Source organism: Echinops telfairi, unplaced genomic scaffold (assembly GCF_000313985.2).
Source record: "Echinops telfairi isolate 266 unplaced genomic scaffold, ASM31398v2 ScPeMD7_7420;HRSCAF=8458, whole genome shotgun sequence".
Classification (NCBI taxonomy): Eukaryota; Metazoa; Chordata; class Mammalia; order Afrosoricida; family Tenrecidae; genus Echinops; species Echinops telfairi.
Genome location: NW_022111320.1, coordinates 52,383,761 through 52,406,654, shown reverse-complemented (window position 1 = coordinate 52,406,654; position 22,894 = coordinate 52,383,761). Strand labels below are relative to the sequence as shown.

Here is a 22,894-nt window from a genome sequence, read left to right as displayed (position 1 = left end):
TACGTTACTTCACCCCATTGTGCCTCAGTCTCCTCATCTGCAGAGCGTACCATCAACCCAAGTTCTGTAAGATTCCTGGGTGGCATCATTGGTTTGCACTTGGCTATTAACCAAAAGATTGGTGATTGACATGCACCCAGCAGCGTCTTGGGAGAAAGATCTGGTGACCTACCTGTGTGCGTGTATAGCCACTGAGTGCCTCAAGGAGCAAAGCTCTACTCTGACACACAGGGGTCGCCATGAGCTGGGAGTGACTCGTCCCAGCAGATTGGGTTTTGTTTGTCTCCTAACCCGTCATGTATTATGCCGGGGGTTGAACAAATTAATATTTGCAGAGCCCGTTTTATGTTGAGTGCTATTTTAAGTATGATAACCATATGCTACAATAAATAAGTACACAATATCAAAGTATACAATATCACAATTTATAGTAAAAATTATATAACACTTAATGGAAAAAGAAGGTTAGGAATATTGTTAAAGTTCAGACATGTAGCTGTCTTTGGGGATGGAGGAGGGAGAATTGGTGGTGGAGTTCATGAGAGGTCTGTTTTTTAATTTGAGTGATTTTTATTTCTTTTAGCCATCTATACATAAATATTTTATAATGCAATTAATTAAAAATAAGGTATGTTGTGGAGTTCATAAAGATTAATTAAAAATGAGATATATTATGAAGTTAACTACGACTTCAATACATGATTGTTGAATGTGCATTGTGACCTTGAGAAGGGATATGGAACTTTAAGTGCTCCCTGTACGCTTTGGGCTTCTAACTTCAAGGTCAGCAGTTGGATACCACCAGCCGCTCCAGGGGAGAAAGAGGAGGCCTTCTATTTCCCCAAGCAGTTCCAGTCTGGGAAACCCACAGAGGGCAGTCCTGCCCTGTCCTCGAGGCTGGCTGTGGGTCACAGTGAACTTGATGGCAATCAGAGAGCTGAGAGTCGGCCATTTAACCTTGGGGGCTTAACAGCTAACATAGGCCTCTATTCTGGGAATGGCCAGTCTTTAGCTTCCAATAGGATTTTTGTTGCACATTCACAGATACTCTTGGATATTTCGCTTTCTCACATTTTTCGATATGAACAATGGTGAGATATTTTATCAGAAATTTTTTATAAAACTTAGTTTTTAGTTATGGAAAATCGAGCCTTTTCTGAATCAATTCATTTCTTTCATTACAGGAAGGAATTGTTGAAAATCTTTTTAAATGGGCCCGAGAGGCTGATCAGCCCCTGAGGACATATTCTACGGGACTGTTAGGAGGTGCCATGGAAAATCAAGACATTGCTGCCAATTACAGGGATGAGAACTCACAACTGGTAAGGACCATGTTAGAATCATGTTCTGCATTTGCTGAGAGAGTGTTCACAGGGGCTCTCTGGTTAACCCGGCTGAGTCTGAATGAATCAAGGGAGATCCTATTTGTTACCTTGTACAAGGGCATGGCTACAATTTCTAGCATTTCAAGATGACTTCTCATAAAAGTTTTCCTTTTTTTAAAATTTAAAATATTCTGATTCTTCATCTTACCAAGCACCATGACATTGTCATTCATTGTATGAGGAAGATGTTCAAACCTAGAACAAAGTTGAGGGAATTTTACAGTGAATATCTCTGGACATCAACTAGATATATCATGAACATGTAGTTACAGGAGTGGGTTTCGAAAAGTACAATGAAGAGCGTGAATATTCCCATGCACTTTCTGAAGCCCTGTCGTACTTAGTTATCTATCCATCCATTGCCCTCTCTCCTGTTGACCTACCATTCTGTTTTGGATGAAGTTCAAAGTAAACAGACTTAATCTCTCTATTCTTTTTTTTTTTTAATCTCTCTATTCTTAAAACAGAGCAGAATACTACCTTTTTGGGGATGGCTTAAAAGTAATTACTTAAAAGAAAAATCTAAATAGATAAAATGCAAAAAATAAATTATGTGTACCAAAATACAATTTCCAACAAACACAATTGTGAGAACTCTTGGTCGGTTTTCAAAGCCTCTTTTGGAAAAGTCATGACTATCTGGTGTCTGCCTTTGGAGGCGCACTGGTCTAGCTCGGGCAGCCGTACTTGATGTTTGTGGGTGCAGAACTACTGCTTCACGCTCTCTGGGAGCACGATGTGTTAGCCTTGCGTATTTCATCAGGCTGCAGGAATCAAGCTAATATATTCATCACATTCATATACTTCTGGGCATTGGGCTAAATACATGAGTAATTAGTTCTTAAATGGAAACGAGAATTCTTTATTAAGAATTATTTAACTCCCAATAAAATGATTTAAAAGAAAGCACAATAAAGGAAAAACTTTACAGAGCAAAAAAAAAAAATTAAAAAACAAAAAGAATTATGTAACTTTAAAATAAAAAAAGGGGGAATTATTTAACTTAACGATGCGGAACAAGACATCCCCTCTTACTCCAGTGTTTTTGGTAGGTGGCGATAGTGCTTCGAAGACTGAGGGAGCTTCAGCTTCAGGAAGTGGCCTTGCGGCAAGAAAACAAGCGCCCCAGCCCACGAAAGCTCTCCTCGGAACCGCTTTTGCCTCTGGATGAAGAAGCCGTGGATATGGACTATGGAGACATGGCTGTGGATGGGGTGGATGGTGAACAAGAGGAGGCCTCGGGAGACATGGAGATCTCGTTCCATCTTGATTCAGGCCACAAGACCAGCAGCAGAGTGAACTCAGCAATCAAACCCGATGAAGGAGGGACGAGGAAAAACAAGTCTGCGAAGCAGGGAGGCAGAGAGCACTTTAGGAAGGCCAAGCAGAAGCTGGGTTTCTCAGCCTCTGACCCAGAGCGCATGTTCGTGGAGTTGTCGAATAGCAGCTGGTCAGAAATGTCTCCCTGGGTGATTGGCACCAATTACACTCTTTACCCCATGACCCCTGCCATCGAGCAGCGACTCATTCTCCAGTATTTGACCCCGCTGGGAGAGTATCAGGAGGTGAGTTTAATGACGAGCACTTGTCACACTTGGGGATGGTTGTGTTTATTTCTGGGGTACGGTACAGAAGCATTTTATTCGCTGACCTGTTCTTACTCCAGTGTGGAGAAATGTTTGTCTCAAACCAGTGCAGTCTTCCGTAGGTCTCTTCTGATAAAATCTGTTTGATCAGACTGTGTTCATGTCGGTCTTCATAAGGGAGGGGAAAGAGGTGCCACATCTCTTTAATCTTCTCAGAATGGAACTGAGAATATGAGAGTGGAGCCAAAATTCAAGATGTGTTTGCTTTCATTGTAGTTGCTTCCCATATTCATGCAACTCGGGTCCCGAGAGTTGATGATGTTCTATATTGACCTGAAACAGACGAACGATGTCCTCCTTACCTTCGAGGCCCTCAAGGTGAGTATCTTGAAAATGCAGGGCCATTGAGAATTGTGTGTGTTTCACTACAGCATATCTGGGTTTTATTGCCCAGGGCATCTCTGTTGCCTCTTGAAACAGAACAGTAACAAACAAGCCTTTCGTACTGAGCTAGAAGTGAGGAGATTACCAAGTGCCTCCATAGAAGTTTGGAGGTCAATCCAAGAGGACTGCATGTGGGGGTAGAAAGTAGAGGTAATCTTGACCGTCGGTGCCTGAGAGACTTTGAAGATCGGAGTCCACCGAGCGGTGCCTCAGAAGAAAGTCCTAGTGGTCCGTCTGTGAAACAGCTGCCCCTCAGCACACGCAGGGTCCCTGTGAGCTGCAGTCAACTGTTTTATTTTTGTTTTTAACATTCTGTACAATATACTCACTTTACTGTTGTCATCTGTACAAACTCTTCATAATTTACTTGACCATCACAATTAATATCTGCTTCATCAAACTCTTCGTCTGTTGACTCCTCTCCATGGTGTGTCATTATGTGACAAAGTCCTGCTGCACTGTTAGCCATTGCCACCCGCCAAGTGCTTCTCTAGCGTCTTCACCGTCTGTGCCCTTCAGCTTTCTTGCCATCATTGTCAGACATTCCAGGAAGTCAGTGGTACCATTCATTATCATAAGCCTCTACTTCATTAATCTTGTAATTTTGTTCCTGTGGGATTCTGCCCAAGAGACTTGATAATAGCTCCCAGTTCCTTTGTTGTTATCATTCAATCACCATCCTCGGTAAGCTCAGCCCCGCTTGGTGGTCCACGTGGAGATGGAAGAAGAGAGGGCGAGAGAGCGAGAGAGCGAGAGAGCGAGAGAGAGAGAGAGAGAGAGAGCACGCGCGAGCGAGCAATTTATTGCTATCCAAGGCTTATATGTCTTTGGGGGTGTGCAGTACAATAGGCAATTCGAGTAATAGGAGGGGCATATACAATGGACATAGGTGTAACAAGAAGAGGATGAGCTGGGGTGTACACATGATAGGAAGGGGAGGGACTAGGGGTATACCCTGTGTTTAATTGTCATTTTACCTTTTAAATAGTCCCACAATCTATCAACAGCACCTTAAAAGAGCCCTCTTAATCATAGACTTTTTGGGTGATTTTAGAGGATCTGGGGCAAACACAATAAAGCCAGGAATTGGGGGGTTCAGTGATTTCCTAATCTGCAGAGAATCCTGGCGTGTGAGTAGGCAGGCAGCCTAGCCCGCCCGTGAGGGTGATGGAGTGGAGGAAGGGCAGTGGGTGAACCCCTGTGACTCCCAGAGGTCTGCTGCCCCCTGGGTAGTCACTGTAGAAGCGCCACGCGGAGGTGCCGTGATGTCATCAAGATCACTGGAAAGGAATGTATGGCATGAAACCCCGAAGAAAATGACATTCATATTCCTCCAAAATAGAAGAAATAAAACTTGATTTTGTGCTCCATTCTAATCTTTAGTCAGGGTGCAGGTGGTTTAAAATACTTTTCACTTTGCTCTCACCGGTAGATTAAGGAGGCACACGTGCTGTTAGATGTTGTCGAGCCGGCTCTGACTCACAGCTGCTTGTGTTCAACAGAAGAGGCCCTGCATGGCCGCAGTGCTGGCCTCACCAGGGAGCCTGTTGTGGCGGTCACTGTGCCAGTTGTCTTAGTGAGGACCTGCCTTTTTTTTTTTTGCTGACCCTCTGCTGGGCGAGATGTCCTTCTCCAGGGACTGGTGTCTCCTGATAGCATGTCTCTCCAGCCTGGCTTCTAAGGAGCCTTCTGGGGTCAGTACTTCCTCTTGAGACAGATTGGTTTGTTCTTGTAGTCCATGTCCAGTCAACCTTGCTCCCGGGCACCTTCGTTCAGTATGCAGATGAGCCAGTCTGACTGGCAGGGTTTTGTGGGTACTGACGGTGCTTCAGGTTTCGTTGTGGTGGACACTGCAGTGAAGGTGCTCGTCTCTGCATGTAGCTTTGGGTGTGTTTTTTGAATCTCAGTGCTCGCATGAGGGAAGGCAGTCAGCAAGTCATCACGTAATAAGTGCAAGAATTCCATAATGTGCCTGCGGATAAGGCTTTTTGGAGACACTGAGCCACACAGCTTTCACCCTCTGGGCTCAGTTTAGTTTTCACATGAAAATTGCAATTGAAAGTTCTGGTTCACCGATTTTTGGAGCACACAGAAAGTTCGAAAGACTGAGTCAACATATAACAAGCACAAACACAAAAATAAAGTGATTGTGGTAGCAATTGTACAACAATGCTTGATGTGATTGAACTGTGGGACGCTATGATATATGTATTAGCTCCTAATGTGTTTTTTTTTTTTTGGCGAATGGTGGGAGGAGGTTATTTTATGAAACACAAGCTTGTGATTGTTAATTTCTTTTGGGTTTCCAGGGTTGTTAGAACATTGTTTTCTTAGAAAGAAGTAGTAATGACCTCATCTCAAAGCACGATACTCTTTTCAACAACTGTTGGGTAGAGTGAGCTGTATGAAAGGCACAGTGCTAGTCACCTAATCTCTCTCTCTCTCTCTCTCCTCCCTCTCTCCTCATGGGTAGATGTGGGCTAAGCTTACGGGTCCTGCCTTGGTTAGCTCCTTTGCAACCTAAGAAACTCTCCAGTGAATTTGTGTTTGCCTCCTTTCTTTCCTCGCTCTCTGCCTGGGGCTGCTTGGTCTACTTCCTGGCGATGAACACTCACCGAGTGCTCTCTGTGAGCCGGGTATTGTCAGGCGCTAGGATACAGGAGTGCAGTAAAGACGCTTGGCAGCTTGGCAAGGAAATGCAGTCTCAGTTTGCCCTTGTGGTTTGCTTAAGCCAGAGCGATAAGAAAGCTCCTGGTGTCTCCTAAATAGTACCGCTGTGTAGGACGCATGCAGGCACCGAGGAGGGGGGCTGCCCTCCTTGCAGAAAAGACTCCCTAGGAATTTCTCTCTGGGCTTTTGTGTCAGACTTTCACAGCATCACCATCTCGAAGGGCTTCCTGGGAAGGTGGAGAGTGTCTGGCTGGGAGCCTCAGGTGGTTCTTGAGCACTTGATGCGTGGCGGGTGCCATGGGGAGCTGAGTGTTCAGCGTTCCTTACTGAGCAGCAGGGCCTGTGAGGACGGCACTGGGCCGCACAGCCCCAGCAGACACGAGGGTGTCAAACAAACCCGTGGCAAGCTTTTCATTAGCTTTTAACCTCAGATTTCTGTGAACTTCCAGAAGCCCCATGTAGATGTACGTGAAACAAACGAGGATATTTACCTTCAGGCCTCAAGGAGGTACATTTAAAGGAGAAACATTGAAAGAAGAGGTGCCCATCGGAAGGGACCTGCATTGAGCTATAGGATGAAGGTGGAGGCTAAGTCATATCTGGTGGCCCGAAAGCATTGCTCTCACCTACAGCACATGGTCCGGAACAGGCTGCAGGGGAAGGAAGGCTGTTGCTCTTTCTGTAGGATTTTGTGTGGGGTTACGCTGTGTGTCACCGTGCACAGGAGGCCTGGTGCTGCAGTGCTCAGCTGCTGACCCAGCGGTTGGTGCTTCGAACCCACCAGCAGCTCTCTGGGAGCCACATGACCACCGTTTTCTTACTGATATACAGCCTCAGCAACCGCATGGGGCATCTCTGTTCTGTGGGGTGAGGTTTGCTGTGAGTCAGAAGCGACTCGGGTCGGAGGGTTTGGTGGTGGGCCATTTCTCCAAGTTCTCCAAGGCATCAGGGAGAGTAAAGGAAGGATGGAAAGGAAAAGCCCATAGAGGAAGTTTCTCTCACAGGGAAGTGAAACTAGATTAAGACGTGTGGCATTTTGCTCACCAGGAGACTGTAGAAGAAGACGGCCCAGGTTATTGAAGTTAGCAGAAACAGTGTGAAGTTCAGGAGAAAGTAGACTTCATACAGATAACCGGCCTCATGCCCCCGCCCTTTAACACAGTTCCTCATGTGGTGACCCCCAACCATAACATTATTTTTGTTGCTACTTCATAACTGCAATTTTGCTACTATTAGGAATCAAGGGACACCTGTGAAAGGGTCAATCAATCCCCCAAGGGGTCACGACCCACAGGTTGAGAACCGCTGGACTAAGGAGCGAAAACGGGCTGAATCTTTGCACATGGGTCAGGTGAGCTGGGATATAAGGAGTGTTACGCCGAATCAGAAGTTAGGCTCTCAGCAAAGGTAGGGCTTGCTTTTCCACTTCCCCAAACAGTCATCGCAGCAGTCAAGCTGCCCCTTCTTCTCATAGTGACCTAATGGAAAGAGCCGCATGCAGTGTTGGAGAGGACCCAGGGCTGCTGCCTGGGTATGGTGGAGGGGCGTGTGGGAGGCCCGCGGTCAGTGAGAAATCAGGGGTGGGATTTGACTGGGATTGTATATAAGGGTCAGCCTGAGCCTGGGTGTTGAGAGTATACATGTCGTTGCCAATCTGTGTTGTCTTGTTCTGAGCCACCAACAGGGAGGGGAGACACGCTGGTGTGGGAAACCGGAGAGGGAGCGCTAGTTCTCCTGAGCCCTCTCCGCCTGGGCCTTTGTGGCTTGCACTGCCCCCTTGCCTTAGGTGGGTCCACCTGGGGGGGAGGGTAATGGGAGTTGAACCAGGATGCTATCAAAACTCAAAAGAGGAGAAAACTTAGATATATTCTAAAATACATTCTGATGACTTTGAAGAATTTATTTAGTTGATTTGCTGACCATTATTTTGGGGGGGGGTGTAAATTAAAGATCGATTGAAAATAAGGCTAACTTTAAAAAAGGCATGCTGAGGACTTAGTTTCATGAGTCAGTGATGAGACAAAGCCAGGACGTAGAACTGAAGTTTGTGGAAAAGGTTGAAATGTGGCACTAAAGGCTGCTGGATTATGTTACAACTGACCTGTCTCACTCTTTCTCAGCTCCGCAAAAGCCTTTCGGGTGGGAAGGAGCAGAGGAGTGTTATGGAATCTGTTTTTTGGTTTCCTTTTTTTAATTCATTGATTCTGATTTTGTTCTTGGACTAGAGGTTGTTTGTCTACTTAGTTACAATTAATATTTTGTGAAACTGGTGGTTTCACAGGGTCCTGTGGTAATTGTGTTCTCTTTCTAGCATCTAGCATCTCTCCTCCTCCACAACAAGTTTGCCACTGAGTTCGTTGCTCACGGTGGAGTACAGAAACTCCTGGAGATCCCTCGTCCTTCGATGGCTGCAACTGGCGTGTCCATGTGCTTGTATTACCTGTCCTACAACCAGGACGCCATGGAGAGAGTGAGTCCAGGGGGCATGGTCTCTTTAAACAGGCGCTTGTTCACAGGCTCACTTCTGAAGAAGAGAAGAAAGAGAGTAGTTGACAGAGTAAATTACCATCAGAAAACAAGGAGCAGGAACACCTGGTCTTCATCAGGACTTCTAGCAATGTAAAACTACTTTGTAATGGTCCGGTTGTTTCCCTGACTCCACAGGGAAAATGCAGCATAAGCTGGGGCCCAGGGCACTGTTTGTTCTTGCATGAGACCCAGTCCCGCGGATTCTGTCAGATGTCATTTAGTGGCATGTTTGACATCTCCGAGTCGATCTATTGTAGCATGCGTCAGCGCTTCATGGATGTTGACCAGCAGTTTGTGGTGGAGGTAGTAAAGGCAGTGTAGCTGCTCTCGAGCCTGCAGCAGGGTGCCTGTTTTGTTCTGTTCTGGGCAAGTTCAGACTCTTGAGTCCCTAGAGGTGCTCTGTCCTTTTCATGTGTGGGCTGTTTTCCTAATGTGGTGGGTGTGCCAACGCTTTGCTGGTGGAGTGAAGATGGTAAGTGCTTCTTGAAACACACCTGTATTTAACTTGGAGTATTTGTCAGTAAGATTGAAAGCAATGTTTAACTCAAAAAATTATTTTTCTTTCCTTCCTAAGCCACTGAGTGTTAAGCAAGAACAGGTAGTCTTTTGAGACTGGTAACCTTTGCACGCATACGTTATAGGAGGCTTAGAGAGTGCTCACAGCTCACTGACCAGTAGTGGGCGCGCAGAGCGTGTGCGTAGATCAGTGGGTGCGGGGTCTGAATGTGTGGCCCTCGGCGTGAGAAGAGCAAGCTTTTCATGTCCCCTTCCTCCTCGGAGTCGCTGTCTTTGCTCCTGAGACGGGAGTTCTTTGACAGCAGTCGTGAGTGTGTAAGCATGTCAGCGTTGGCAGACACTGGGACCCGTTAAGTGCAGGTTGAATGTAAATATTTACACGTTAGTTGCCTCCAGGTTTGGAGTGGGCTCTATATGAATAGACTTAGAATGACTAGAACAGAGTGAGCACTCTGTCCTACAAAGACACTAAACCATGCTGGTCAGTTTTTTTATCTGTTTAAAGATAAAAAGATTCTTTATAAAAAAGACTTTTTTAAAAGATTTTTTTTTTTTGCGATCAGAGAAAAGATTATTTTTTTCCAGCATTTTCAAGAATCCCTTTTCCATTTCTTGCAGGTTTGCATGCACCCTCACAACGTTCTGGCTGATGTGGTGAACTACACCCTGTGGCTAATGGAGTGTTCGCATGCCTCAGGGTGCTGCCACGCGACCATGTTCTTCTCCATCTGCTTCTCCTTCCGGGCCGTCTTGGAGCTCTTTGACCGTTGTGATGGTCTTCGTCGCCTGGTGAACTTGGTGAGTTCTCCTGTGGCTTCTCCTTGGGAGAAGCGGGGGGTCCTGCCTGCTCCTTCGTCAGCACAGGCCCTGAAGGGAGGCAGCTCTGTCTGGGGGAGTTTTCCCCACCCGTCTCTGTCCAGGAGCGATTTCCCCCTTCAGTTCCTTTCAGTGCTTAGTGGTCTCTGCTGCGCTCGACTTGCCCAGGCCATTGCAGTCTTGAAGGGCATTGCTGTGAGGGTTTCTAAGAGCAGCAGCTTTCGGCTGTGTGCCCTGCGGTGGGGATTGAGAGCTGGGAGGTTTCCCCTGTGAGTGTAATATCCTGCATTCTTTTGTCTGCTGCCCGCGTGTGGGGCAGACGGACTCGGGTGTCTGTTAGTCTTGCTAGAATAAAAATTGACCACCATCTCACCTCCCTTTTTCCCCCTTCACTTTTCCCTTTCTGCTTCTCTCCCTCCCCTGCGTTGTCTCTCTCCCTTCCCCCCTGCTTTGTAAACAGATCAGTACCTTGGAGATTTTGAATTTGGAGGACCAGGGTGCCCTTCTGAGTGACGATGAAATATTTGCCAGCCGCCAGACTGGGAAGCACACTTGCATGGCCTTGCGCAAGTACTTTGAGGCTCACCTGGCCATTAAACTGGAGCAAGTGAAGCAGTCGCTGCAGAGGACAGAGGGTGGTATCCTTGTCCACCCTCAGCCTCCGTACAAGGTGAGTGGGCGTGCTCATAGAGGGGGTTCTGTCAGCACTCTGTAGCAGCTCAGGCCCGAGTGCATAGTCAGCACATACGCTGTTGGAACAGTACAATGAAAAATGGCCAATTTCAGGTATTTTATAAGTCACTGTTTCTCTTCTCTGGTGCCCTAGAGGTAAAAGATTAGTTGAAGAATATGTGTAAGAGCTTTCTTTTATGAAATGTAGTCAATACCGGCTCTCTTTTGTATGGAATTTTTTTTCTGAAAGAGTACATCTATAACTCCATTTTTCTTTACTTTTTGGTATTTTATTTTTGGTGAAAATATGCACATAGCAAAACACACACACACACACACACACACACACACACATTCAACAATGTCTCCACGTGTAATTGAGTGATACTGGTCACACCCTTCACATGGCGTGTCTTCTGAATGACTTCATCACAGTGGACTTCAGCTCCGTGCCTCCACCCACGTCATCCGCGCTGCAGAGTTCCTCTTGTCAGTGATCTCGGACAGATTACTCTCAGGTAAACACGGTTTGCTAGACAGACAGTTCAGAGTAATTTAGCTAAAATGTGAGGTGTAAAGCTGATTTCAGAGGGTACTTTCTGTTTTAAAATAAAGTTTACAGATTGTCTCAGGGAATCTCAGGGAAGTAGATTCAGGGACTCTTCCCATCTTAAACTTTGTGTCCAGAAGTCTGGATCCCCCCTTTGAATTCATCTTGATTTTCCGAGTCCTTGATCAAGCTGTTCAGTAACAGTAGCGAAGTATTGTTCATTTCTTCTGTTCTCGTGGCAAAGAAGGCAGTTAGGCCTCAGTTCTGTTCCCTTTCTGATTCTTGAGTTTGCTCTTTTCTCTGTCGGTCACCGGATCAGAGACAGCGGGCAAACGCTGAAAACCACACTCAGTGCCATGAGTCGCTCTGACTCAGACCCTGCACGACGGTGTAGGGCCGCCCCGGGGTCTCGGAGAGAGACTGCACGGAGTAGAAAGATACCTTGGCAGAGGGGTGGCGGGGAGGAGGAAGGGGGAGCCAACAAACCCAGGGACATGGGAACAAGTGATCTAAAATCAAAGGCGAGGAGGTCATGGGATGTCGGGTGGGGTTTGATCAAGGGCAGTGTAGCCCAGAGGAATAAACACAACCCAAATGAAGGCCAGACATGAAGGTGGGACAAGTGGGAAAGTAAAGGAAACAGAGGAAAGAACTAGAGGCAAAGGGCATTATAGAGGTCTAACTACAGGCATGTACATATAACAGTAGGGAAATAGACCTATGCACGTATATTTATTTGTCAAGAATTAAGGCAGCAGACGGACATTGAGCCTCCACGTAAGTGCTCTCTCAACGCAAGAACACTTTGTCCTACCATCCTGGCACTGATGCTCACCTTCCCGACTGGTGAAGAAAGCTGATGGGGCCCGGCTATCAAAAGATACAGCATCAGGGGTCTGAAAGGCTTGAAGACAAACAAGCGGCCATTTAGCTGAGAAGAAACAAAGCCCATATGGAAGAAGCACAACAGCCTGTGTGATCATGAGGTGTTGACAGGATCAGGTATCAGGCATGAAAGACCCAGAACAAAAAATCATATGGATGTGAATGAGCGGTGGGGAGGGGGGAGTGGAGACCCAAAGCCCATCTGTAGACAATTGGGTATCCCCTTATAGAAGGGTCACAAAGAAGAGAAGAGCCACCGGTGTAGTATATCACTGATGAGACATACAACTTTCTCTAGTTCTTTAATGCTTCCTCCCCCACTATCATGACTCCAATTCTACCTTAAAACTCCAGCTAGATCAGAGCATGTACACTGGTACAGATAAGAGCTCTCAACACAGGGAATCTAGGACAAGATAAACCCCTCAGGACCAATCATGAGAGTAGATACCAGGAGGGTAAGGGGAAGGTGAGGGGAGAAAGGAGGGACCGATCACAAGGATCGCCATATAACCCCCTCTCAGGGGGGATGGACAACAGAAAAGTGGGTGAAGGGAGACAGTGGTCGGTGTAAGACATGAAAAAAATAGTAATTAATAAATTATCAAGTGTTCATGGGGCGGAGAATGAGCTGATACCAAGGGCTCAAGTAGAAAATGTTTTGAGAATGATGATGGCAACGTGTACAAAAAGAAAGATATCTTGGATGGCCACTCTCAAACTTTTCTTTTTAATCATTTTACAAGGGCCTTGGACAGCTGTTATCACCATCCCGGCTTCCATCTGTTGTATCCAGCACATTTGTACATTTGTTGTTCCTTTGACCTTGGATTTGTTGACACCCCTAGGTGTCACTTTCTTTTTCCCCTCCTCCCCCTCTCCCACGTCTCTCGGAACCTTTGGTCCCATTGTTTTCTCCTCTGGATTGTTTATCCCACCTCTCTTACCTAGATAGACACGCAGAGACGATAATAAGCACAGAAATAAGATAGAGCAAAAAAACCCCAAAAGACAAAAGAAAACAAAATCCAAAACAACAACAAAAAGCAATGACAAAAAAAGCAAAGCCTATAAATTGTTTGTTGACCTTTAGGATTGTTTTTGGGTCTGATGGGGTGCCATGCCATGGCCCCGCAGTCAATTTTTGGTATTCCCCAGGGACTTCATTGATCTGCACCCCTTGCTGTCCTGTTACATGCCCTTAATGTTTCGCCCAGTGTGGTCAGATGGGGCACAATTCCTGCACCACAGACTTTTTTAAGATCCTCGGTTATGAATGTCCACTTTTTGTAGGACTTGTACCGTCTGTTTATGAACTGCCCCTGTAAAGCCTATTAAAAATTTGAGGTCTGTATAATAAGACAGCTACTACTATTTGTGAATCAAAATATTGTTAACATAGTATTGTGTCAAAGATACTTTAGTATAAATGTTTTTTATGTTTAGAAAGGTGTGCTGTATATACTATGTACTAATTGATGTTAGTACCTATCGTGTTTCCCTGAAAATAAGACATACCGATAAAATCAGCCTAGCAGGATTTCTAAGCATTTGGCAATATAAGCCATCCCTGAAAGTTGGACACAGTGGTAGGCACGGCTCTGCAGAACACCGGCGCACAGGGGCCACGGAGACGGGCAGCCCCTCTCAGGTGACAGCTGCTCTCTCGGAGGGGACCAGAGAGGTGCCGGCAGCCCATCCACAAGGTTGGCTCTCCCTGTCAGGTCTCGGTTCATCTTTGATGGGGGAAGTTCCACTATTCTTTTTTTTTATTTTTTAACTTACTCTGTAAGTTGAGACCAAAATCATTTATGTGATGGGAGCATCAAAAAAGGAAAAAATTGAATGAAAAGATCATGGAAAAGTTCCACCAACTTTTTGAACCCCTTGTATATCGGTATGGGTTAAAAACCATAAAAAGAAATCAGCATGCACCAATAATTTGAACACTGTTCTCCTTTGGGGCAAACATGTGAGTCTAACCATTACTAAAATAAGCAGGTAAGCATTAGATGTTCATTACCTCACATGTGAGCTGTTGAGCCAGGTGTGGAGGAGCTGAAGAGCTGCTTTGCTTAACCTTTTCATCACAAAACGTTGGACAGGGAACAAGGCTGGAAAAGGTAACAGGCAGCTGATCTGACTTCTTTAATCTATGTATTTCTCCTTACAGGCATGTTCCTATACTCACGAGCAGATTGTGGAAATGATGGAGTTTCTGATAGAATATGGCCCAGCCCAGCTCTACTGGGAACCAGCGGAAGTCTTCCTCAAACTGTCTTGTGTGCAACTCTTGTTGCAGCTGATATCGATTGCCTGCAATTGGAAGACCTATTACGCAAGGTGGGGCCAGAGAGAGGCCGCAGAGGAAGCTGGAGCCTGTGTTTACTGGGGTTGATTTTGGCTTAACAAGTATTTCTTGAAGTTTGGGGCTGGATGCTGAGAAACCACATTAAGCATACGTGGCCTTGTCAGTTCTTATTGAATGGTCTTGGTACTTGTAACTACTGAACGATAGACAGGGATCAGCACCTGTACTTCCAGAGAGGTTATGTAACTTACAGGCTACCACTGTAGAGCTGGGTGGGGTTGAGAGTCCATCCTTTAGTATATAAGATCCTAAACGTCTCCCTTGTTATTTGACAGTCGGATGTAATGTTTACCTTCACCCAAAGCTACATATTTGCGTTGAGAATTCAGTGTGCTGTTCATGGTGCTTAGAGCTGAGTCAGAAAGCAGGGCAGCCGGTGTGATCAAGGGCTTGAGTGGCTTCTGTTTGATGATGGTCCAACAAGAAACGTGCGTTTTCAAGAAGCCGGGCGCTGAAGAGGAGCGAGTGATAGTGCATGAGCACCAGCTCTTGCCCGTCGCTCCACCCACGCCCTGCCAGACAAGAGGCGCTTGTCTGTAGGTGTCGTCCTGGGACGGCCAGTCCAGGGCAGATGCTCACCTTTTCTTGTCCTCGGGTGAATCTCAGGACACTTTATCACATGGAAAGTTGTTGACAGCTCCAGTGAGCTTTTGTTTTTGTGTTTTCCCTATTGATACTTCTATTAGAATGTAAAACTGAGACAAGATTTAAAATAATGTAAGCCCATTGCATGTTGGAATTTTTCTTTAAAGGTAGCAAGTTTCCAAAACAAGAGACAAGATGATTTTTAGAAATTTTTTTAAATGTCTGGCCTACGATCTCATATCTGCTTTTGCGGTCAGTCTGTTGTGTCCTCATTCATCACACTGTACACTCGAGAGAGGCGAGAGTGAGAACGGACAGTCACTGTGAGCAGTAGTCAGCTCACAGGACCTACCTTCCGGCCACACGTCGAGACCCGCTGTGTCAGAGTATGGAACAGAAGTATGTTAGCGTATTTGCTTGGAGAACTTTGCTTTTGAAAGACGAGGGAAGCACAGAAGATAACTAGGAGAAAGGTGTAAATGCATTCTGACCAGCGGTGTTTGGAACATTTCCTTTACTTTTAAGAAGCTTATGCTTTTAAATGAGGTTAAATGTTGTCGCTGCTCCAGACATTGAAAGAAAAGAAACTTAGGCTGCTGATTTTCTCACTTTCCCCAAGTTAGGTCAGTGTTCTTCATTGAGATCGTGCTCCTTAATCCAGTTCTTCTTGTTACGGGAGATTTCAAAACACAGAAAGGGGCACGGAATCACGCAGGAACTGCGCTGTCCCCAGTTTAGCCAAGCTGGCCGTCTTGCTGTGTTGGCCTCCTCCTGGGTCCCTTCCCTGCCCCACTCCTCACTCAGTGCAGGGCGCATGTGCCCACGCGCACGCTCCACACACATCTGCATGTGTGCACTGCCGTGGCACTGTGCTGTCCTGTGTGTCTGAACATTGCAGCTTTCGTAATCTTTTCACCCGGTGATTTGGAGGCGAAGACACAAGCGTGTGGAATTCATTTAAACGGCTTAAATCTCCTGGGGCAGTTTATAGGAGGTGTGTTGTTCTTCTCTTCCTATTAAAGACAGGATAGCCGAGACCTCCTTTTCGAGTCTCTTGGGAGGATTTGACTGGGGTGCTGGGTGCTGAGGTTCCTACATTTCCTTTTTATTGGCCATTGCCAAATTGCTTCTAAAATGTGGGTGCTGTGTCTTCTCCCACTAGCAACACGTGAGGCTTTCTTGTTCGTTCCTTCTTGCCCAGACACGGTATTGTCAGATTTTTGGTTTCATGTCTTAGGCTTTGATTTTGTGAATGTATGTCGAACCTTTAATCTTGTCCCTTAGGCAGCCCTACTGAGCACAGCCACCCTGGAACACGTTTGTCCCCCTTGGCTGTGTGGGTCTCCAACCTTCTGCTATTTTAAATGGTGCGGTGCTGGACATCGTAATTCATCAACACTTGTTTGTAGGACTGATTCCCAGGGTGAAAGTCCTGGGGGGAGGTTATGAATGTTGTAAGAATCTTGATTCTGTTTCCAGATTACTTCCTCAAATGGGTATTCTAATTGCTATTCTGACCAAAAGTTTGAGAACATTTATCTCTACAAAACCTCACTACCGTCTTAAAAACTTTAATCTTAATTTGATTTGGTGGAAAGTTCAGTCCTGTGTGTTGGAAAATCAGCGTCATGGGGACTTAGAGATTCTTTCTTGTATCACAGGAGGGACAGGCAGGGTTCTGGTAGAAACAACAGCAGAACAACTGTTGTTCATTCCACAGCCATCCCCGCTTTGCTCTGACCAGCTCTTCTTTCTGCCCAGGAACGACACTGTGCGCTTTGCCTTGGATGTGCTGGCCATCCTCACGGTGGTCCCAAAGATCCAGCTGCAGTTGGCAGAGCCCGTGGACGTGCTGGATGAGGCAGGCTCCACTGTCTCCACTGTGGGTGGGTGTCATTTCTGCTGGGCTTGGGCTCAGCATCCTTTCCACTTCCATAGGCACGCCTGCTTACCGATCTGGCTTTGCTGTGTTGGAACAGAGAGGAGCAGAGTGGGAGGGTTACCTGTGTGTGCCCGGTAGACGGTGACGTGTCTAGTTTTACAGAAGAAGCCGTGCACGCGAGCTACATGTGGATGGAGAAAATGGGGTGGCATACAGAAGCTTAATGCACACCTGTAACCTGAGCAGTCTTTGGTGGGAGGCTCAGGATGGGCAGAGGCAACGATGTGCTGACAGAGCAGAGCCCTGGCCGGTGAAGGCTGCGGCTGGAGGAGCCTTTTAACACAGAGCAGAGAAGGTTCTGGGGTTGGGAACATTGCACGGGCGCTTTGGTGATCACCTCCCCCCCTTGTACTGACACCACACCCCGTTGAACAGCTGTACAGGGCGCGGGGTGCCAGAAAGGTGCGGTGGAGTGGGACTGATCCCATTTTATGGCAAAAGAACTTTCTTCTTTATTTCTTTTTAAAAGACCTTTTTTGAAAGGGTGGTAGTTTCCGTGTAAAGTAGTAGGCCGTTCATTTGATGAGGAATCATTCACATTTCTCCCCCCTCCCCCAGGTATCAGCATTATTTTGGGAGTGGCTGAGGGTGAGTTCTTTATCCATGATGCCGAGATTCAGAAGTCAGCACTTCAGATTATCATCAATTGTGTGTGTGGCCCGGACAACCGAATTTCCAGCATTGGCAAATTTATCTCTGGAACCCCTCGCCGAAAGCTGCCTCAGACCCCCAAAAGCAGCGAGCACACGCTGGCCAAGATGTGGAACGTGGTGCAGTCCAACAATGGCATCAAGGTGCTCCTGTCCCTGCTGTCCATCAAGATGCCCATCACGGACGCGGACCAGATCCGGGCCCTGGCCTGCAAGGCACTGGTGGGCCTGTCTCGCAGCAGCACTGTCCGGCAGATCATCAGCAAACTGCCGCTTTTCAGCAGCTGCCAGATCCAGCAGCTGATGAAGGAGCCCGTGCTTCAGGACAAGCGCAGCGAGCACGTCAGGTTCTGCAAGTACGCTGCCGAGCTCATCGAGCGGGTGTCCGGGAAGCCACTGCTCATCGGCACCGACGTGTCCCTGGCACGGCTGCAGAAGGCGGATGTCGTCGCTCAGTCCAGGATCTCCTTCCCCGAGAAGGAGCTCCTCCTGTTGATCCGAAACCATCTCATTTCTAAAGGGCTTGGGGAGACAGCCACCGTGCTGACAAAAGAGGCGGACCTGCCGATGACGGCTGCCTCTCATTCCTCTGCCTTCACCCCGGTTGCTGCTGCTGCTGCTTCTCCTGTTTCTCTTCCCCGAACCCCCCGTATTGCCAACGGCATTGCGCCCCGACTGAGCAGCCATGCTGCCGTGGCTCCCGTTGCCCCCGCTGCCCCTGCCGCCCACCCTCAGCCACGGCCCCCCCAGACTGCCCTAGCTCTGCCAGGCCCGTCTTATACAGGCAGCTCCCCCCTGATCGGCAGGATCAGCTTTATCCGCGAGAGGCCGTCGCCCTGCAACGGCAGGAAAATCAGAGTGTTGCGGCAGAAGTCGGACCACGGCGCCTACAGCCAAAGCCCCGCCATAAAAAAGCAGTTGGACAGACACCTTCCTTCCCCACCTACGCTGGACAGCATCATCACAGAGTACCTTAGGGAGCAGCACGCCCGCTGCAAAAACCCAGTTGCCACCTGCCCGCCCTTCTCTCTCTTTACCCCTCACCAGTGCCCTGAGCCCAAACAGAGGCGGCAAGCGCCAATAAACTTTACCTCCCGGCTGAACCGCAGGGCAGCCTTCCCAAAGTATGGAGGGGTGGATGGCGGGTGCTTTGATAGGCACCTTATCTTTAGCAGGTAAGGAGAAGCCACCACAACTCCCTGGGAGTGGAAATGATTTTTATATTTAAATCCACGCTCGGGTAGTTTCTGATGGATCTGCAAAGCTGTGCTGGCCTGCAGTTCCGTGCTTGTTTCCTCCCGTGACTATGAGCGGTGTGTCCCCGTTTCTCAGCCTGGGCCTCCTGGTGTGGGTGCTGCCTGGTCCTGCGCCCTTGTACCACTGTTCTAGAACCCGTGCAACTGCGCCAGAGGCTCCCAGGCCCAGTTGCCTCCTGTTTGGATTCTTTACAAATGGTGTCTCAGACTGTGGGATCCATCCTAGGTTTTAGCATGGGAATCCCATGGCAGCCCTTCGCCTTCATTGACAACGAGAAGGGACCCCTGAGGAGCCCTGAGAGGTGGCTAGAGCTCACTGAGCACAAAAGCTCCGTCCCCCCCACATCATCCTAGCAGAGCCCCTGCACAACCTTGCTTTCTGCTTCTCTTCCGTGGCTAAGGTTCCGCCCCATCTCAGTGTTCCGGGAAGCCAATGAGGACGAGAGCGGCTTCACGTGCTGTGCCTTTTCGGCCCGGGAGCGTTTCCTGATGCTCGGCACCTGCACGGGGCAGCTGAAGCTCTACAACGTGTTCAGTGGGCAGGAGGAGGCCAGCTACAACTGTCACAACTCGGCCATCACACACCTGGAACCTTCCAGGGTAAGCGATGGGCTTTGTTCACAGAGTCCTGCTGGGACACACCGTGCGCGTACACTTGGGAGCAGGCGCACACTTCCAGGGCTGCTTCCACACGCAAGCAACGAGGGGAGTGGCTGTGACAGAGACGCAGGTGCCCGTGAAAGTGATGACTGTCTGGTCCTGTAAGTTTGCCAGCACCTGGACATACACACACACACACACACACACACACACACACACACATTTTTGTTTGTGGTATCACAAAGAGATCTCCCAAGTTCTGTGAAGTTTAGGGAAGGAAGGGGGTGGTGGTGCGGATGGGGCTTTGAGTGTTTGTAGAGAAATGGAATGAAAAGATAATGGGAGTTTTCCAGAAACTCCTTGAAGCTCTCTTGTGCATGATTCCAGTGGGCGGTAGCTGATGGCACTGTCTTCTGGATGGCATTGCCACCACTGTCATTTCTAGTAAGAGCTGGGGGTGTCGAGGGTCATTGCCCGGGTGTAGCGTGAAGCAGGCTCATCCTTTCTTGGTGTTGTTTGGAAAGCTGACACGCCGGTGTGGCCACACCGTGGATTGAGGTGTGTGCTGAAGGTGAAGAGTGGAGGAGCCCTCTCTGACCTCGGGATCCCCACCCACAGAGTGGCTGTCGTTTAAGCCACTGTCCACTGCAGAGGGCTGCCTCGCCCTTGAGTGCCTGTGTTCTAGGCACAGTGCGCTCACAGCCCAAGGGGGGCTCTTGTCCGTTTCCAGGTTCTTGGGCATTTTCCCTGTCCTCGCTGCAACAGCGTGTGTTCTGTGTGTGTGTGAAATCACGCTGATGGAATCGGCATGGACCCGTGTGCGAGCACCCAGCTGGTCCCCCACCTTAGCCCGTCTCCTCCTTTCAGGATGGGTCCTTGCTGCTGACGTCTGCTACTTGGAGCCAGCCCCTGTCCGCACTCTGGGGGATGAAGTCCGTGTTCGACATGAAGTAGGTGTCTGCTGCTCCCCATGTAGGCACTTGTGCTCCCCTGTCTGCCGCCCACCCCTGGCCCGTCCTGAGACTGACGCCCTCTGGGAAGTGAGGATTGCTCATTTCTCCTTTGTCTCAGGAACACCCTCCAGACAGTTTTGTTTTTCTTAATTTCTAAATCTTCTAACCAAGTGTGTGTAAAGGGGCTTCCTGAAGTGTGTGGACATTTTCCATGATCTTTGCGCACGTTTTCGGAAGCCCAGGGATCCTTTTGGAGTGAAAGGGCCGGGCTCTCTCGTGATGCTCCACAGCTTCACCCTCTGCTAGGCCATATTGTGAGGGCAGCTGTGCCCCAGGAGCCACTGCTGTCAGTTCTCAGGGGTCTGCTTGGACAGACAGGGAGGGGGTTTCCGTCTGAACCTTGAACCCCTCTCCGTGAGCTGCAGTCTTCAGGTGAGCGTGGTCGGGGAAGGTGACTCAGTGCTGTCTGTGCTGCTTGTCCGCAGGCACTCCTTCACGGAGGACCACTATGTGGAGTTCAGTAAGCACTCTCAGGACCGGGTCATAGGCACAAAAGGGGACATTGCCCACGTAAGTACGTCAGAACCTCTGCTTTCACGTAGCTGATGCCGTCTGTGCACGTGGGAACCTTCTGGGCTGAGACCAGTCAATGGTGTCACCTCTGGTTGGAGTTTAGAGAGGGAATGGGGTCGTTCTCAGATGTGTGGGAGAGTTTCAGAGGGTTGAGCTGAACTTAATCTGGCAAATTGAGAACGATGTGAGAACAGCAGATGCACTAGGATTATGTGGCAGAGCCCCTCCCTGCTTGGAGCAGAGCAGCAGGGCTGGGGAGGCTGTCGGCGTGTCTGGCAGTCGTGGTGACTGCTGTCTGGGTTCTCAAGGGCACTCGGTCTCCACCGGTGGCTCACATGGAAGCAGAACCTGAAGGCACTGGGTGTCTCACAGGTCTGGGTGGATGGGGAGGGCTTAACGAGGGAATAGGTGCTGTTTGGGACCGGGGAGGGAGCACGAGCGGGGAGAGCTGTGTTAGGGGCATCTTGCTGGCTGTGAATGGGGCCTTTTCTTGGGCATGAGAGGGAGCAAGGATCCGTAACTAGATGTGGAGCTCTTCCTGCGTGACTGACTGACAGGCAAGAGCGGGCTGTTCACATAGGAGGGTGCTGTGCCCATCCACACGTGGGTGGTGATGGTACGCCCCAGCTCCATCCAGGTGGGCATGTGGAGGTGATGAGATGCAGCAGGGTAGGTCCCTGGAGTTTTGGAGTCCTCAGGTTGAGACGCTGTTGGGTATGCAGGCCGGGCATGGCAGTAAGGGTACAGGCTGGAGGTTCAGGAGAGCAGTCTAGTCTGGGAGAGAGGCACGTGGAACTCCCCGTGTTGACCCAGGTGCGCCTGGTGGGATGGCAGGGTGCTGGAGAAAGCACGGCGTGGAGGCAGGGCCCAGCGGCAGTGAGGTTGAGGAGTTGAGTGAGGAGGAGGGCGGGAAGACGGGCAGAGGCCTCAGGAAAGGGATGGCCTGTGAGTCAGGTGGAGACGTCTGAGCACGAAGGACTGCTTGCTCAGAAACCCCTGCTGAGATGAGCGCTGATTGACCCTGGGCGGTGCGTCAACATGACCCTGCCGGAGTTAGTCTGGGGAGAGAGCAGGAAGAGAGAAGTGGAGACGGTGCCAACCGCTCTTTGGAAGTCTTTGCTGAAAAATGGGCAAAGCAGGGAGGGGTCAGAGCTGTGGGTCAGTGAAGGAGGACTGCCTCGTGCGTGCGTGCCACCAGTCAGCCTGCAGGACAGGACAATGAGCGCGCCTACCCTCCCTCGAGAGTCCAGTGAGCATGAGCATTGTGCATCTCAGTCTGCTTTGTGTGAAGGTGTGTTTTCTGAGTCACTGAAAGTTGTGGCATCGTGTCATCCCCAAACAGGTGTGAGAAAATGCGCGGTCACCCTCACGACGGCCGCACAGCCAGCCCACAGTCTGTTTTCTCATGGTTCCTGAGGTGTGTGCTGACACGCGCTTTCTGTGTGTGAGAGTGTGTTTCAGTGAACCAGTACCTGCCGCGATCCACGCACTGCTGTGGGCGTTAGGTCTCACTCCCTCCGTGTTCATGACACTGGCGTGAACTGACCGGGCTGGTTGTCTGGTCCCGTGATATGGATGTTTGCTTCCTTACTTGTTCCTTTGTCAAAGGAGGGCTTTTTGTTTGCAAAGATCGGAAGTGGAGCAGCCTGTCTCAGCTGATGGGAAAGATCTGCTCTCTGCTCAGGCTGTACAGTGTGGGCTTGAGAAACGCTTACTTGGGGGCAGCCAAACTCGGTATTGGGGGATTTTAAAGAGAAAAGGATGTAACCCCCACCCCCCTAACCCTTAAGAAGACTGCTGTATGGAACATGTGGGAAACTTCACAGTTTTCATCTTAAAAAATATTTCCTGTTTCTGAAAGGCCGGGGAAGAGAGGGCTGTCTGATCCTTATCCCACCTCACTTCTCTTTT

The 22,894-nt window shown here is 48.8% G+C and overlaps 1 protein-coding gene across 2 annotated transcripts in view; it reads left to right on the top strand.

Moving 5' to 3' along the window:
- DCAF1 (DDB1 and CUL4 associated factor 1) overlaps nt 1–22,894 on the top strand; it is a 76,314-nt gene that overhangs the window by 38,583 nt on the left and 14,837 nt on the right. For both annotated transcript variants that reach the window (XM_004715247.3, XM_045297680.1), the window contains exons 6-17: nt 1,185–1,322; nt 2,438–2,950; nt 3,248–3,349; nt 8,397–8,555; nt 9,749–9,928; nt 10,407–10,616; nt 14,227–14,396; nt 16,771–16,895; nt 17,510–18,776; nt 19,259–19,457; nt 20,325–20,407; nt 20,896–20,980. In XM_004715247.3, coding sequence (XP_004715304.1) covers nt 1,185–1,322; nt 2,438–2,950; nt 3,248–3,349; nt 8,397–8,555; nt 9,749–9,928; nt 10,407–10,616; nt 14,227–14,396; nt 16,771–16,895; nt 17,510–18,776; nt 19,259–19,457; nt 20,325–20,407; nt 20,896–20,980 — 3,231 coding nt within the window. The remainder of the gene's footprint in view (nt 1–1,184; nt 1,323–2,437; nt 2,951–3,247; nt 3,350–8,396; nt 8,556–9,748; nt 9,929–10,406; nt 10,617–14,226; nt 14,397–16,770; nt 16,896–17,509; nt 18,777–19,258; nt 19,458–20,324; nt 20,408–20,895; nt 20,981–22,894) is intronic.